At 42.3% G+C, this 17,876-nt stretch overlaps 1 protein-coding gene across 1 annotated transcript in view; it reads right to left on the reverse strand.

The window, feature by feature from the left end:
• ARFGEF3 (ARFGEF family member 3) overlaps window positions 1–16,056 on the reverse strand; it is a 90,078-nt gene extending 74,022 nt beyond the window's left edge. The window contains exons 1-2 of the mRNA XM_082050105.1: window positions 15,859–16,056; window positions 14,653–14,704 (exon numbers count right to left, since the gene is read on the reverse strand). Of these exons, the coding sequence (XP_081906231.1) occupies window positions 14,653–14,704; window positions 15,859–15,943 (137 nt within the window). The 5' untranslated portion in view covers window positions 15,944–16,056. The remainder of the gene's footprint in view (window positions 1–14,652; window positions 14,705–15,858) is intronic.
• Window positions 16,057–17,876: the final 1,820 nt, after the last annotated feature.

A 17,876-nucleotide genomic window follows, 5' to 3' on the forward strand; every position in this document is an offset into this window, starting at 1 on the left:
TCCTCTTGCACATCCTCTCTTCAGTAACTAGCTAAAGAGAAGCCCCGGGTTAGAGCAACAGTGATTACCAGAGTTTCAGATGCACTGTCAATGCTACCTGAAGTCATGCTTTATCATAGTTTGCCCATAACCCGCCAACCTCCCCCCAAAGCTGGCAGTCTACAACCTGAACTTGCTGTTAAAAAAATTTAAATGTAAATTACCAAACACTGACCACCCAGCTTTGGGGAACCTGGCTTGTACTCCTTCAGTGGATCCTGCTTGCAGAGGAGACTGAATATCCACTCTGAAAAGTTAACTCTGTTTTGGGTGTGTTCAGTTGGTATTCCCTTCTCTCCACCTTTCCCAAAAAAGCACAAATCACAAGCTACCCCAAGGGGCACAATTCTGCTATTTACTCTTTGAAATGCAACCCCTTCCTTTAATGATAAAGAGTTGAGAGTCACAAGCTCAGGTAAGCAATCCAGCAAGCTTCTGTACTTGGCAAAGACCTCTTGAGAATCTGCAGTTCTTTTCATATTTCCAGGTTTGCAAAAGGCCATTTGGCATAACACCACAGGAAGCTTTTTAAAAGAAACATGAATTATACAGATTTCTAAAAAGCTAGAAGATGAGTACATGTGTGTCTTGAAATAGGTTTCTAACTAAAAGCTAACCATTTACTTCACTTAGGATATTCTGAGAAACAAGCAGGCACAAAGCCCGGTTTTCTCAGAAGCTCCTTTCTTGAATGTTTCTGGAATCAATTAACTAAAAGGACTCTTAACACCTGCAAGTTTAGCAGCCAAAACAGCTTGAATTACAGAAATCTAGGAAATATTTCCTCATAGAGTGTCATATGATCCAGATCTACAGAAACTGCCAAAACATTGACTCCCAGGTTCAGACAGTAATCCTCTAGCCAGTACAGAGCTGGCTACTGCCTGTGTATTTACTGCCAGCTTTGCCTGGACCTGGGAACATTTGTAGCATGCAGGTAATTTTGATAGGACTTTGAAGTTTAGAGATGTGCCACAGCAATTCATCTCTAACCCACAAAGCACCTTTAAGTGCTAACTTTTATGCTGTGACTTCGACATACTCTCTCTTTTAAAATAAGTTGTCATTATCACCCTCTGGGAGAGAACTCACATTTGAAATTAGTAGATCAACAGGTGCCAAAACAAGGTACCTGTGCATTAACTGGTAGTCAGTCAGTCAGGCACACACAGGAGAAAAAGGAGGGAAAAACAAAAAAAAAAAAATCACAATAGCTTATAGTACTAACTGCAGGGATGCTAAAAGCTGATATTTATTTGGACCTGCACCTCTTCAGGGCAGAACATCATGTTTCTTTTACACTTTCTACAGTTCACTGCAACAGCATGTAAAAGTTTGGGGTATTATTAATACACAACAAATTTCTTCTCACATTAAAGTGGATGGAGACAGGGAGGAGAGGGGAAAGAGAAGGCAGTCAGAAGTCACTGGACTGGATCCAGTTCAGTTTCATTATAATGAAGACAGGTGGGAGCTCCTATGGCTTACGTGTAGCTACTCTGCACATCAGTGTGTTGCCTACCATCTGTCATCACATACTGTAATGAGCAGAAAACAACAATAGCTGTTTCTTGAGATATCTCCCAAACTGAAGAGCAAACAATGACAATCAGGAGGATGGAAATCAGGACAGACTAAAATGTTTAAGAGAAAACCTAATTAAGGTTGCTGCAGCCTGTGCTCCCACTGTATTCTTGGAGAAAATGAATTGCCATTGTGTCATTTCCTGTTCTTGTTAAACACTCAGTCAATTAAATCTTTAGCATTTCCATGCTAAAGCTACAGCTATTAAACACCTGCAGAGATACCTCACAATGCTGATTAGCCTGAGCATCTTCCACACTTCAGTTCAACCTGCTATTTAAATGCATCATCTGCTAGTGTGAGAACACAGGACACAGCAGATAATCCTCAGGCAGAATGGGAGAGGATGATGTAAACTAACACAACTGGTCCCTGCTAAGGTCTGCCACTTAAGAACTGGGTTAAATAAGGCTGCACAAGAGATAATGCAGACCAGAATTTGGTCTTGGAGTGTAATAAAGAAAGGGATTGAGGTTTTCTCTAATACCTTAGTCCTTTTACAATTTTGAGTGGTCTCACAACATGGGATCTCATTGCTTACTCCACTCTCTGCAGTTCCATACTGTCAAGTCACAGTTCATCCATGTGATGCTCTCAGAATAAACTGGTACACAACAATATACTTCAAAACAAGTTGAAGAATGTTTTCCATTTACGTTACTGTACAGAAACTAGTTTCACACTGGAACTCTTATACTTCCATACTGATCCATGCAGGTGGGGACACACATACAAATACAGTTTTAGGCACACATACCAATTAAACCCTGCATGACACAAGTCAAGTACAACACAAAGTGGGTATGAAAGGAAGGGAGCACCTTTGACTTTGAAGAGGAGAAGCTGCCAAAAGCTTTGGGATAAGGTATGCTGGGCATTGACAGATGAAACAAAGCAATGGAAGCAGAATGTAGAGGGAAGAAAGAAGTTGTGATGGTGTAAAGAAGGAATGGTAGTGAAGAAAAAGGATGTGTTAAGATCCAAGTACTGTACTATGCTGAAATCCATGCTAATTGCATTGTTTGCATATGTCCATATAGCAGTGCTCTCAAAAGGCAGCTCAGTTTAAAAACCAAACCAAACCAAACCAAAGGAACCACCCTCCCAAAGAGGAAGAAGCAGGGATGGCGGGGGGGGAAGAGAAAGAACAGAGAGGTGCCAATAACAGATCCTGGCTGTAGTGTTCTTTATGTAGTGTTCTTTACCTGACAGCACAAGATAGTCTGGAAGAACTATTTTAATGCACAGAAAGTAACTGCAGAATTATGAAACAGCTTTCTTAGTCACAGTGTTTCCATTAAAATCTGGTATAACACACAAATATTGAACGAGTACAACATGATGGAAGTCTCCTCCCTTCAAAACAAATAGTGCCAACAATTCTCCTGTTCTGACCCAGAAGGCCAATTAAAAACAAACAAACAAAATATATATATATATATATATGTATATGTAAATATATATTCTAAGGTCACTAGAAACCAGTAGCCATTTGCACTAACTGGCACTCCATTAGAGAAAACAGCATTTGTTAAGTGCAGACCTTGTTACGTGCAAAACAGAGAAAGCAGAGAGCACCAAGGACAACAATTCAGTCCTGTTCCTACTGAAGCTACGTAGAGTTTTGTCACTAGGCCTCCATGGTATCTTAACTGAATTCTAAGTCACCTGCCCAGGATCAAGCAAAAAGGTCAGAGACAGAACCCAGAATCCAGGACCAGTATCTACAGGAGCACACGTTGTCCTTCCTGAGCCACCCCACTCCACGACCGTCAGCTTCGTAAGCTGCAGAATGAGTCACAAGAACCTAAATACCCTTTATATTCAGCACACTGGGTTGTAACAACCTTTCTAGTCATTGGAGTTTGTCATGGCTCATCAACTTACCTCTTGCCCTGCAGGTCTGTCACAAGGGGTACTATGACAGGTCAGTCAAAACAGACTGCCAAAAAGGTCAGAGCAAGACAGATTACTATTGTAAGTAAGAGATAATAAAAATCTTTCTGTCCTCATTGTAGCAGAAAAAGTCTTCAGTGAGAGGAGAATAATGGTTCATTAATTCACTCTCATAATGAAAATTATAATGAAGGTAGGAAATGGCCCAGTCTTAACTCCTTCTTGTTAGTGCCTGGAACACAGTCTCCTGGCCCAGCTTTACCTCCACAATTCTGACTTAGAGAAGGGGGCACTATAAATGACGTATTTGTCACCACTCTGAAAGTTATTTGCCTTCATGCAAATTGTGATAACCATATTAACTTTCAGAAATGGAATTAAAAGTAGAGATTAAAAATAAGACATCTCTCTGCATTATCTTCCCCCTGAAAATTACATAGCAGAAGCAAAATTCAGAACCTCAAGGCCTTATCAGCATGTAATTTGTATTCCATAGCATAATTCACAGCCCAGTCAAAGAACAGATAAGAATTTAATTCACAGCTGTTGCCATTTTCTGATACGCTGTTTGTTAGGCAGGATAACAGTCATAGCCAGAGTCTGACGTTTTTCAGTCAGAGTAACGCTGACAGTTCAGAACTGCTGCTCCGTCTTGCCTGTTTAAAATGAACAAAGTGTCACAGTGTGTAACTCCATTAGCCTCACTCACTCAAGCAGAAAAGTTGGCCCACCATGAGAAAATAAATGGGAAAGATGAATTCTCAAAATTCTGGAGGTACTCCCAGCTGCTACCCTTAAATAAACCAAACAGAAGCAAATACTGTCCCTCTACAAAAAAACCACAAAGTGGTGTCATTTGTGTAAAACAAATTCCAGCTGTGTATATATGAACACATGTCCATATAAAGTAGAAATATCTGTAACTGTTCTTCTCTTGTGCTAAGCTTAGAGAAAGTTGATAAAAGAACCCACCAACAACTTTATGGTTCACAATGGAAGTACTTAAAACTTGGAGGAGGAACAGGAAATAAATACATCCTTTTTCAAGCAAAAGCTCTTCAAGACGAAAGCAGATTTTAAGTCCTTGCTCAGAGTCTAGAGAAATTATTATGACCATCCCACTTATGAAGAGTATTACAGTCAAGCTCAGAAGTCTGGAGCTTGCAATGTACAAATATATGGCAAGTTTGGACCAGACGACTACAACAGAGCCCTCCAGCACTAAAATGTCTATCTCTATGCAAATACAAGTTTGTTAATAGTACTTAGAGACTTCTTAGAGCAATATAACGAAAGACAAAATCTGAAGCCTTCTAGTTAGAACAATCCTTTTCAAGAACAACAACAACAACATAAAACCCCAAACAAACAACACAAAAAACACCCCAAAGAAACCCTGCCCCAATAATAAGTTATCTTTATGATGCTGTACCACTGCAAGATAACCATACACTGTTATACAACTTTGATGCTACAGAACTTCATAAGAACAAACAAGCAGTTAGCGTTGCAGTTTACAGGTCTTGGAAAAACAAACAAAAACAGTTGAGAGACTACCGTCAACTGCGTTGATATAAATTCTGACATGCTTCAGCAGAGGCAAGATTTTACCCCAGTTACTCACAAGCACAGAGACACTTATGTGCATGTTTCCCATGTCAAGAGATTTGCCTCTCACATAACCAGGTGAGGTTCCACCTTTACTAATAACTTCATAATTTCGGTTGAAAGCCAGGTCAGGTTGGACAAGGCTCTGAGCAACCTGATCTAGTTGAAGATGCCCCTGCTCTTTGTAGGTGGGTTGGACTAGGTCACTTTTGAAGGTCCCTTTCAACCCGAACTATTCTATGATTTTTATTTTATTTCCTAATCACTTGAAACTTTGTTTTTTTCTTTTAAACAAAACAAAACCTCTTATTCTTTTTCTCCCCAGACAGTACAAAACTCTTCACTTTTATCCAGTTACAGTGGAAAGACTTCTTTTCATATGACTGGAGGTTTAACTCTCTGAATCTGATTCTCTCTCACCTCTGCTGCCAACATCAGCTCTCTCTTGGACTTCCCTCTGGGTCTCCCTTCCAGCTAAGTATTTCCTTTTTCCATCCTCTTTGTTTCATGTATTCCCTTCTTCCCTTGACTCCCTTTGCTTTTCAAACCAAGACAGAAAGTAATCACTTCTCCCAATGCTAAAATAAACCTGCCTCTGGAGGGAAGCATAAGAGTTGCTTATCAGAGGACACTTAATGATACAGGAAAAAAGCAAGTGAGGAATAATGCCTAAATGTAAATTCGTACAGTTTGTTAGCTACGACTTTAAGAATTTTTCAACCTAGAATGTTGAATGAAATTGCAATTTAATACTGCTTGGTATTAAAGTGACATAGTGGCATTTCTATTTTTTTTTTTAATTTACTTACTTTCCAAGAGACATGGATTTGCCATAGCAGCAGAAGTATAGCTCTACTCATGGGAAAGGCAAACATGAACAATTTAATCTTCCACCCAGCCTAATGCAGCCGAGACCAGAAAATTCATACAATCGTAATTAGGTAGCTCAGCGCAGTCACTCGGCTGGAGAGCACTTTAAGTCATTTGCTTCTTCACTATACTCACTAATAACATCTTGATTTCAACACAAAGTTCCTAGATAGGAGCCTGATACTGTTGTCAAGGCAAAACCGAAACAGAACAAAATGCACCTTTGCTTGAGAGAAGAGGAAGAGAGATAACAAAAGATTCTGCATAATACTAAAGTGGACAAGGCCAAAATAATAATCAAGATGCTTCCAGTCTCCAAAGCTGTAGCGTAATCTGTGACACATCATCATCACTCTCCCTAGAACATGCACCCCAGTAGATTTTTGCCCTTCGCACAAGGTATGACAGCCACTTACTAACTCTGCTCTTAAAGAATTGAATAACACATGTAAACCTCACACGGTCTTAATTATAAAGCGATCTGTATTCTTTATTTTTTTAATTGATTTATTTTTTTATTTTATTGATTATCATTTGAAACACATAATGAAGATGAGGTGAGGAGCAGAGTATCCATGCCTAGTGTACACCTCCTGGCCTGAATTAGAGCACACACTGGACTTGGCTCAGCCTACAATTTTGAAAGCTTATCAAGCTGTTCCACAAAACCTCTTTTCCCTATATTGGGTAAGCCTGGAAGGGAAGCTGAGGATTTTCCCAGTGGAAATATTTTTGTTTCAAAATTCCAGTACACTGAGAAGAACAAGTAAAGCATCTTACAAGAATTGAACTTGCATCAGAAGTTTTACAATGCTGAAACAGGGTAGGATTGAGGAGACAAAAAAGAGGGACAGAGGTACTATAGCACAGACATCTTGCAAATGAACTTATTTTCTCCATTACAGTTGGATGGTCTAGAGTTATTTACAAAACAGTTTGATGAAGAAACAGGAGGATAAGGTATATTTCTGGTTATTACTAGTTACATTTTGAAGGTTAATGCTGCAATCTGGAATTCCGTTCAACTTTCACAGCAGTGTAATGCTAAATCTTGACAGACCTAAGGGATGGTTGTTAAAAATATCCCTACATTTGCAACGCATTATGTAATTTTATACTCAATGCACCTTAACATAGTCAATTTCTTAAGCAAACAAACACTTAAGGAAACCAAAGGCAGTCTATTTCCTGCAGCTTAGTTACTTTTCACAGAACATAAATAAAAAGAACTGTGAGAAAAGACTTATTATTCCCACTCACCCCTTCATTTCCAAAACAAAGAAAAGTCATGACTTGCACAGCATCACACAAAGACCACAGCAGAGTCAAGCCTCATTTAGTAGGAAAAGAGTCCTCCCTATTTCAGGGTCACTTTTCTTCCATTCCCTGGTTTCCCCGCCCAACCATATTTTATTCTCTACGGCAATTATCAACAGCCTCCTGATGTTCTCACTTTCTTCTCCTTTGCAAGCACTAAAACCGATCAGATGTTTAAAACAAACACACACACAGCTATCCCACTATCATCCTTAGACTCTTGGGACAAGATTGTAGTTGCATTTGTTGTTAGAAATTAGATAAACACTCAAAATTAAGGCTGTTCTCATTTTTTATTGGTGCTATTCCTGTAATGAATTAATTGCCTACATTGCACAGTAACTGTATGTTGGGGGTTAACCTCAAAAGGCAGCTCAGCCTCACCCAGTTGCTCTGCACTCCCAGGCTACCAGCTTCCATGAATAAAATCAACTCTAACCCAGCCAAAACCAATATACAGGGGGCTTTTCTCACAAATCTAGAATTTAGTTTCAGAAGAATCTGTAAAAGGAACAACAACCCAAAGCACTGGTGAATATTAAGGTTCGCTACTACAAATAATGTCAGGAGGGGTAGAAAGTTAGTTTCAGAAACAGCAAGCACTGCCTTAAAAAAAAACCAACCAACCAACAAAATAACAACAACAAAACCCAACCAAACAAAAAAAACCAAACAAACCCCAACAACAACAAAATCCAAAACAAACCCCCAAACCAAACAAGCAAACACAAACCAAACCAAAAATGCCAAACAAACACCAAAAAATCCATTAAAAAAGAGTGACAGAAATAATATTTCAGAAACCATGCACCTTTTCCCATGACAGTATCAATCCTTCTTCGATACCTTCAAGAGCCATAACCTCAGCTGACAGGTTTTTAGGGACTCCTAGATCTAGAGGCCTTCCAACACTTTGGGAATCTTTTCTTGGCAGCAAGAGTTCAGACATGCATGATGGAAACTGGCCCTATACACCCCTTTCCTCACCAACACTGCTGTCTTTGGGGCCCCAGGGCAGATGTGAAGCTCTTGCTGACATAAAAATACCCGCCCATCAGACAGAAATAGGGCCAGTTACATACACCAGATTAAACATGCAGATTGATCCAAATACTGTATTAGACAGTGCCACCCTGCCTTTCTAAACATCAATCACCTCCCCTCACCCATCCTCCAATAACAGAACTAGGAATGCAACATTTTGAATCAAGACAAGAGCATGTACACCATTCAAAACACCAAACGGGCTACGTAAATGCCCCCCAAAAGTCTGGATGCAGTCTGTAAACTGCCAGCAGAGTAGATGCAGCTCAGCAGTCCACACTGCCACTATAATCTCTTCTTGGCCAGGTGCCAGCCAGGGAACTCATCATCCACTTACTGAATGCCAGATAGCAACTGTGTAATGGTTGAGCAGCATGAGTCACATACCCAGCAGTCAGGTTCAGGAGGAAAGCACAGGAGTGCTTAATGCCAGGTGGCTGTGGCAGCACAAGCAGGAAGCAAAGTGCATTAAAAATAAGAAAAATCTAGTAGAGAGGTGTATGCTAAAAACACCACCCCAAAAAACTCAGAGACAGTCATTCCTCCCTCCCTGCTCCTTTCTTCTCGTCAGGGGATCTGATGAATATAGAGATAGATAGATAGATAGATAGATAGATAGATAGATAGATAGATAGATAACCTTTCCTATCCACTCCCAGTGGAAAGAAACTAACAGAAATTATGAACAAAATTAAGTAGATGGGAGAAGAAAGAAATCAGGAAATCACAAATATTTCTTCACAATGGAGAAGTCAAAATGCATTCCAAGCCTCAAGACTATTTAAGTGAATTATCTGCAAAGCTAAGTGGACTGGAAGTCTCCATGGCATTGGATGTTTGGTGATGATCACACTGCACTTACTGCTTTTATTATTTGTTGAGTACAAGCTAAAATGTGTGAGCATGTTGTTTTATTTAAAAGTTTGTAAGCTGTATCTACTTCCCAAGCAGTAGGTCAGATGCAAAGTTAGAGGTGAAAAAACACATGGCAGAGTAGAACCAACTTCATCCCCAAATTCCCATGATTATAGGGAAAAAAAAATGTTAGGAGGACAGATATTTTGGAGTTGAGCTAAATTTAAGGCTTACTTCTGTTTCTGACTGCTCTTCATTGCACTGCACTCCTGAAGTTAACAAACCGCCCTCAAAAACCAGCACCAAGATGAATAGTACTGGAACACAAACAGGAGAGACAGAACTGGACATAAACTAGTTACTATTGAGGACCCTGCTCACCACTGACTTCTGACTCTCCAGCTCTAATCCCTGGAAATACTGGTTATTTTTTGAAAGGCCTATGTGAAATACCAGAGAGATGCAAGCTTTTGCAGTGATGAACACAAGACCTGCTACCAACACAAAAAGGAAGGCCTGAGCCTGTGCCCCCAACTTGATTTCAATTACTTTCTGCAACTTTTAGGTATAGAGATGTGCAGTGTACAGATATGCTGAATAGATAAGCAGGCATTTGGAAAGCCCTTCTGGCTCTTCCTTTAAGAAGGGATGTAAATTACATACATTATTACGCCAGAACACTTCACTCATCAGCATGTCTCATGGCCATTACTTTAAAGTCCACAGGGGAAACTTTAAGCTGGCATGAAGAGCAATTTAAACTACTGAGAGTCTTGCATATGCATCTTCTGCACTCAGCCACATTTCTCTGAGAGTAAAGAGACAATAGCCACATAAGCTCCACAGAACAGCTCAGACTCAAATCTGCAGTGATGCTCCTGCTACACTGACAAAAGAGCAAAAACCATATCTTGTCATTGTTCTGGTCAGAAGAAAAGTAGTAACAGGATAGTAGAGAAACCTGGAAATTACAGGAAATCTCTTGGAACTATGAGAAAGCCTCTTTAGGATAATAAAAACATAAATCCTAATGAAGAATAGTAAGGACGTAGTAAGAAATTCTGTATAAAAGATTCCAGGTTCCAGTAAGGAGAGAAACACCAAAACACAACAGCTAAACTACCCACCAAACCACAGCCTCCCTCAAAAATCCAAACCTACCTCCTCTTTTCAGCACCATGCTGACAGAAAGCCACTAAGTTCTAAATAGCCTATGAGGCATGACATAATTGCATAAAGCATTCCAAGAAACTCTGGTATACCAAAGTTTTTTCAAAACACCGTGATTGACAAGTGCTTCCCGGCCTCCTATTTTATTCTCTGCTATGTATATAATCCTCATGAGTATTAAACCACTCTGATCAAACATTCTCTTTCAAGGCTCATTTTTTTGTGTCTGTTCAGTTGCCTTTTATGGGTCACATTTCAGCCTCTAAAACCACAATGGAGAAACTGGCCAGGAATTAGCCAAGAAGAGAGAGTTGCTCAGTGTAGGTGGTTGGCCCTAGGGCAGAATTTGTCAACTTGAAAATACTGAACTGAATGCAGCTCAACTTAGTAGCAAACAATTGTTTGCTAGCAGACAACATTAAGCTCTTTCTAGCTATTTTCCATGTGATCAGTTCACCAATTAAAACATCAGCACATCAATTCCTTTTATCTAATTCATTATTTATAAGTCATCCATTCAGCCTCCTCAAGCACTTAGCATATATCTAATCTTCACAACACCTGTTCAGAGACAAACATCATACTAGGGGAGGCAACAATGGACCAGTTACCAATGGGTTACGTGATTCTCCCTTCTCAAGAATTCACAGGACATCTATGGCAAAGCCTTCAACTGGCTTAAGGTCTTTTCCATCCTGGTTCACTTTAATCTTCTTTACTATTTCATACCCCTCCTCAGTAGTCTAATCACAAATTAAAGTACTGAAAAAGCACACACATACTCCTATCTCAAGGCAGAGCTGGCAGAACTCTGTAGGGAAGTCTCTATTTGTTGGAGATTTGTATTTCTTTAGAAAGCGAGACATTTAACTAATGTCCCCCACTAGAATCAATATCACAGAATCACACAATATGCTAGGTCATCAACTGGGATTTGCATTCATTTAACTACCTGAAGATACACTCAACAGATCTCTATCAAAATAAAGAATAACATTCCAGGCTGATTGTCCGGTCACTGCACTCCCAGGTGCTCTCAAACATACCAGGCACTTGCTATCTAAGCAGTTACCAGACAAGTGCTGGAAACAGCCCCCAGATAAATGCCGCAGCTGAACCACCCAACTAATAGCACAGACTTGAGGAAACTACCATGTGGCCTGCCTGGTGCTCAGTAACAGAACCCCAACACAAGAGAGGATACTATGAGTAGCTCAGGAACAAGCCAGAACATAGGATTAATCTACCCCAACACTATGGTGAAGATAAGTATGTGGCTGATACAACACACATAACAACGCCTGAACTCAACTAGTCATAGTCTGAGGAAATGAAAAAAGATAACTTGTCCTCCCCATTCTCATACTAGGATCACTGTCTTAAAATAATACATTATGAAGAACCTCTATTCATCTAAAACCACGGTTTCAAAAACAGCAAATGGCCATTTACTTTTTAAGGGGGAAAAAGGGGAGTATGCAGTTTACACCTTCTCATGAGCAGACTTCATTCTTCAGTTCCAGAATGAAAAGAAGGACCTGAGTAAGGGCATGGCCATCCTGTTAAACAGCAGTAAAAACAGCACAACTTGCTAGTGGAAGCCAGATGCTGCTTCGTGGAGAAACAGAAACAATACTGATTGGGGTACCTACTAGATTCACTAGTTCTGAAACTGAGTCAGTATTTAAGTCAACTGGACAAGGGAGATCATAAATCTCTGTTCCCCATTCCTATGCAGTATAGATGTGCCCCAGATAAGTCCCCAAACATACTGTAGAGAAATGCTAATATACTTCTGTTTTATCCAGCATATTCTAAGGACACACCAAACTTTCCTACTAAACAAGCTGGAACATTTTCCCCCTCATGATGTACTCTAAATACTCTTTTCAGCTGCTGCTCTTGGAAGAGACCTCACAAATATCTATTTTTCTCCTAAACCATTTGGCACGCTGCCTTTAATGCTTCCAGTATGTTACCACTATAGATCTCAGATCAGAGTTGTGGATTAGGGTCACTTGGTAGAAAGACACCACATACCTTCACTCTATCTCTAGTATCACAGAATATTCCAGACCACATCCCCAGGCTCTGCTATTACACCCCAAAAATATTACAACAGAAAGGGTGAATGGCAGATTGAAAGTGGATGAATGGCCAGGGTTTGATGTGTTACAGCAGATGATGCAATCTGCACCTCATCAAGATGAAAGAAGAGAGGGACATTGTCAGGATTGCCCAACCTGCACCCATCTTGTCTGTATTTCTGGTCTTTGCCATTGCTCTGTTTTCAAGGCTATTCTTTTCCAGTGTTAGGAAACAAGCTGTCACAGTGCCGTTCTTTAACAAATACTAAGCAAAGATGAACTTTTTTCTGGTTTGCACATCATGCAGGCAAACTCCAGCCCAAGATGCAGCCTAGTGTGCTGATCTGGAGTCTGGCAGTAGCTTGTTAACAGAGAATGAAGAATAAGCTCAGAGTACTGGTGACAGCAACATGTCCCACACTGTCTGAGGTTGTATGGCAGAACCCTACCAAGGATCCCACAACCAAAGCTTTTATTCAAATTCTCTAGTGCAGCCTTAATTTTGTAAAACATCCAGTAATACTGAGTACATTGTTACTGGCAAATCTAATGTTAAGAGCTTACTTCATCATAGCTAGACCTGTGAAGGTATTAGCTTTGTTTGAAAAGATGAGTATTTACAGTAGGAAAAAAAAACAAAAAACAAAAAACAAAAAACTAAACAAATACAACTTTAAGAATATTAGATGAAGAAAAGAAAAAGGCATATCTATAAAGAGGCAGTAGGCAAGTGAAAAAGGAAGATGTGATAACAGCTAGCTAACTAATTCATAGGGAATGAGAATAGTACTTAAAAACAGAGAGACCATATACCGTAAAGATGAAGGGTGATAAATAGGAAGAGAAAAAGCCAGTTTTCTCCAACCACAGTGCCAACAGCAACCATAATCTAAGTCTAATGGAACTACTGGGAATTACTTCTCCAGCTGTTCTCAGCTGCCCAGCCTGTGTTGGAAATGAGTATGTCTGGCACTGGTCATGTCAGACCTGTGTTACATCCACTCCCCATTGACTTGAGGCCCCCTCAGGCTGCAGCTGGCAGGTTTTTAGAGCAGCAAAAGAACTGCTCTTATTCCTTCCCTATCTGGTGACTGCTCTGAAATAACTAGCTCTTCAATCCCTAATTTTCCTTGCACAAAGCTGCACCAAACATACCTGAAAGGAGCAGTGAGGAGTAATGAGGTGATAAAAATACTCTCAAGATAGTAATATTGCGGTAAAAAAGTGTCACCTCTGTCAGCATCTAACAGCAAATATCTAGGAGGACTACAGGACAGGCCAAATTTATGGCAACATTTTACATACTCTCTTAGAAACTCAATCACCTGTAACTAGAGTACTTCTGAATAAGAAGGGATACCTTTGCATCTGATAGACTTCAATTAATTTCTTCAATGGATTTGTTGAGGTGCTTTCTGAACCCATGCAAATTTTTAGCATCCATTACATTCTTATTAAAGTCAAGCCTAACCATTTCACACCTTAACTATAAGCTGTGTGAAATAGCATCCTGTTTTGAACAGTGCACTTGCTAGTTTCTTTTGATGCTTCCTAACCGTTCTGTCAGAAGAGACAGTGAATAATCTTGCCTATTTACTTTCTCCATAGCAATGAGAATCTCCAAAATGAGATCTTAAATAGCTCTAAAACTGAGGGCAGTACCACCTCCCCCATTTTACAGGTGTACAAATGGAGGCAGGAAGAAGGGAGAAGGCTTACTTAAGATAATCTAGCAGGCTAAAGGAAGAAATAGGCATAGAAACTGTATTATGTTAATTCATACCCAGTGGCCTAGCTCTACCGTAATATAACCTTTCAGTTTCGAGAATATTTATTTTCAGTAAACAAAAACTGATCTGGATTTAAAAGAAAACAAACACAGTGAAAAGCATCATCACTTGTACTGAATGCTGTAATTTAGAAGGAAAACTCTCCAGATCATAAAACAACCCTCCTTTCTAACCAAGTGTCACCATTATACATACTCATGCCCATTTTAACACATTTCATTCATGGCTAGAGGCCAAAAGCTCATCAGCAAATTACTCACTACTACCAACCCAGATATGTATATCTACAAACTAAAGAAATCACAGAGATTCATCCCTCTCCTCTATCTCATTTTTAATTCAAAATTTTACTCCAATTTTAGTAACACAGATTCAACATTAAATCTTCTTACCTTAGCTGGTATGGAGGTATCTTGATAGCAGCATCAGGAGAATCCAACGTTTCTGTAGAACCAAAGGAAAAAATTGGGCTTTTAAAAGAAACTTTTGACTTCAATCATAGTAATACATTTGGCTACAATCTCTGAACCAACAATCCTAAAGTTTATACCTACTCCAGCTGGCAGAACAACAATCACTGCTGCTCTGAGTCTTCAAAGATTTACATTAATCAGGACACTGCGTGCCCAATGAGAAGGCACCGGGTACCATCTTCTCAGTGAACTCCCTTTCAACGTATCAGCACTTCAGCAGCACATATAGCAAAACTGGAACAGTACAGATGGTATTAGTATGGCTGCTGTGCAAGGATAACACAAAATGAAGCAACCCAGGGAACATCAAGCTGAAAGGGCAGTAATGATACAGCAACAGGTATGAACTACCAGAGATTGCTGTAACTATGTATGGGTGAAAAACAAAAATTTAAAGCAATTTTGAGTACCACAGTTATGCTGATGTAAGTTAAAGGTCTTGTTGACTAATGCTCCAGGCAGTTAGTATCAAAAGCACTTTAAGCTTCAGTCAATCTCTGAAAATGGGTGGATGCTGAAATGTAACTAAACTCGTATTCCCTTAAAAGAACATCTCATTGATCATTATTTCCATTACATAGTAAGGATAAAAGAGCTTATGGAGTCCAGTAGAAAAAAAAAAAAAAAAAAAATCCAGCTTTTAAAATAGGTGCCTGAACGTGAGCCAGCAGTGAAAACTGTACTGGACATTTTTTTACAAAGATTCAGGAAGGGAATGAGGGTTTTCAGAGAAAAGACACATACACACGCCCAACATACACAGAAACTGACAGCCACTGATACCCATATCTGCCTCTCAAGACCCACGAAGCAGATCCAGAAGGCGGCGGGGGACGCGGATGCTCCGGGACCACAGCCCCTCCAGCAGCGCGGAGCTCCGGGCATTTCCAGCCGCCCGAGGCGCTCCGGTCCCTCCCCGCCCGCTGGAGGCTCAGCGGCCAGCGCGGAACAAGTTTGTTGAGGTCCCCCTGCCCCCGTCGTTATCAAACCTCCCCGCCGGCGGCTCCTACCCCGCACCGCTAAGGGCACTGGGATGGCCGGGCCGTGCTCTGCTCCACTCCCCGCCAGCAGCCCGGCCGCGGCAGGGTCAGCCCGCCGCCGCTGCCCGCGCCCCCCGCCCCTTACCGATGGCCCAGGTGCAGCTCTCCTTGATGGCCCTGTGCTTGCTCCCCGACGCCTCCTTCTGCAGCTTTCGCAGGATTTCTTCCATCTTGCCTCCCCCGGGATCCTCGCGTAGCCGCGGGGGCAGAGGGGCAGACGCCGAGGAGTAGAGGGCGGTGCGGGCGGCAGAACGGTGCCGGGGCTGCCCCCGCCGCGGCCGTGCCTACGCGGGGACGGAGCGCGGCACCCCGCTGCCGCCCCGCCGCGGCTGATGAATCACGCCGAGTTCCATGGCGGGGACACGTCAGTTGTTGCCGCTGCAGAGTCCCTCCTCTGCCTCCTCCTCCTCTGCTCCCCGCGGTGGCGCAGCCAGGCTGGGGCTGAGCCTGGCCCCGCCCGCCGCGGGCACAGCCCGGCGGCCACGGCTTCTCTGAGCCCGGGGGACGTAGGGCGTCCCTTCCCGGCGCCGCGGGGAGAGGCAGCGGCTGCTGCGCCCGGGGAGCGGAGCGGTGAACGGCGCCGCCAGACCCGGCCCCTGCGGCGGCAGCAGCTGCCCCTGGGGGAGAAACACGGCACGGGCGGGCTGCGGCCTGTCCGGTTGCCATGGCGACGGGCGGGCGGGGGGCGCCGGCAGACCTGCCTGCCTGCCCCGGGGAAGGGTGCGGGAGGGCGCTTGGTGTTTGCCCGAGGCGGCTGAGCGGTTCCAGCCGGGCGCCTTACGGGGTCGGGCGGCGTCTCCGCGTCCGGGGGCTGGAAGACGCTGTCTGAGCTTTGCGGAGCTGAGGCGGGGGCCTGTTCCTGGGTCCGCCCGGCCTCCCGCCAGCCCCGCTACGGAGCGCGGCGTGGAGATCTCTTACCCGGGCAGGGCAGCCCGGCGGTCCTTTTCCTGCAGTCCTGCTGCAGGGCAAGCCCTCGCTCCAGCCTGTGGAACCAGGCGGGGCGGGATGCAGGGACTCAGGCCTGCATACCGACACCTGTGCAGGGGCCACTCATCCTCTGAAATCAGTGACATCAAATAAACGTCAGTGTGCCCTACAGGGTCTACAACTTCGTTCCCAGCTGGCACTTGCTGAAGGTCTTGACTTAACCTACTCACCTGTGTTCCCCCAACAAGGCAGTCCCTGGGAGAGAGAACACTCTACTCCTCAGACATTCCTCCTCACAGCCCAAATGCTTTTTACCCAGCAAAGCTCCTGCCTTCTTCAGTTTGTTGTTTCAGTGCCTTATCTCTAGGATATGCTACTTCCTCCTTCTTTTGCAACTACATCAGTTAATGTTAACTGAGTGTTTCAATGATGTTGTCTTATTGCAGAATATCTCTCAAGATACAGGAGGACAAGCAGTCTAGGAATAGAAAAAGACAACAGATAAGAAAGGCAGTGCAGGTAGCAGCTGGAAGTATTAGTGGTTATGTCCCCTACTGCTAATTGGAAGAGTACCAATTGTGAATTACCAGACAGAATATTGGCACCTGGTGAATCACTCATAGCATTTCCCATAGGATATTGGGCTTTCAAAGGCTGTCCTTTATCCAAATACTTACAAGGGCTGATCCTGCTTGTGTTCAAAGTATAATGAATGCATAATCCATAGTTGCATTTTAAGGCCAAAGTGTAAAATTCATATCTGAAGAAAAGGATTTAAAATGATGCCAGAAAGGTCTGGAGTTGGTTAGGGAATGCCATGAGCTACAATACTGAGGATTTAAAAAACCCCAAACAACTCTGATAGACCATTCAGATTCCAGGGCATAAACCAACATCTAAGAAACTGGAAGTAGTTTCCCAAAGTTTCTTACCTGACCGTGCTCTGCTACCTTCCTTGGAATGAAAAACTGGAAATAGTTAGTGGCCACAGTTATCAGTGAACCCTGGTGCTGTAATTCAAGGCTTGAAAACTGAAGTGATGATGAGTTATTTCCCACCTATGTTCTTCCTCTTTATTCCAAGGTGTGCTTAGTGGAAATGAACATAGGGATGGTTTTTGTCTGTTCAAGTCTTTGATTTTATTTTTTTTCCTTGGGGCGAAAACAACAAGAAGGG

The sequence above is a fragment of the Streptopelia decaocto genome, assembly GCF_964273445.1.
Source record: "Streptopelia decaocto genome assembly, chromosome: 3".
Lineage (NCBI taxonomy): Eukaryota > Metazoa > Chordata > Aves > Columbiformes > Columbidae > Streptopelia > Streptopelia decaocto.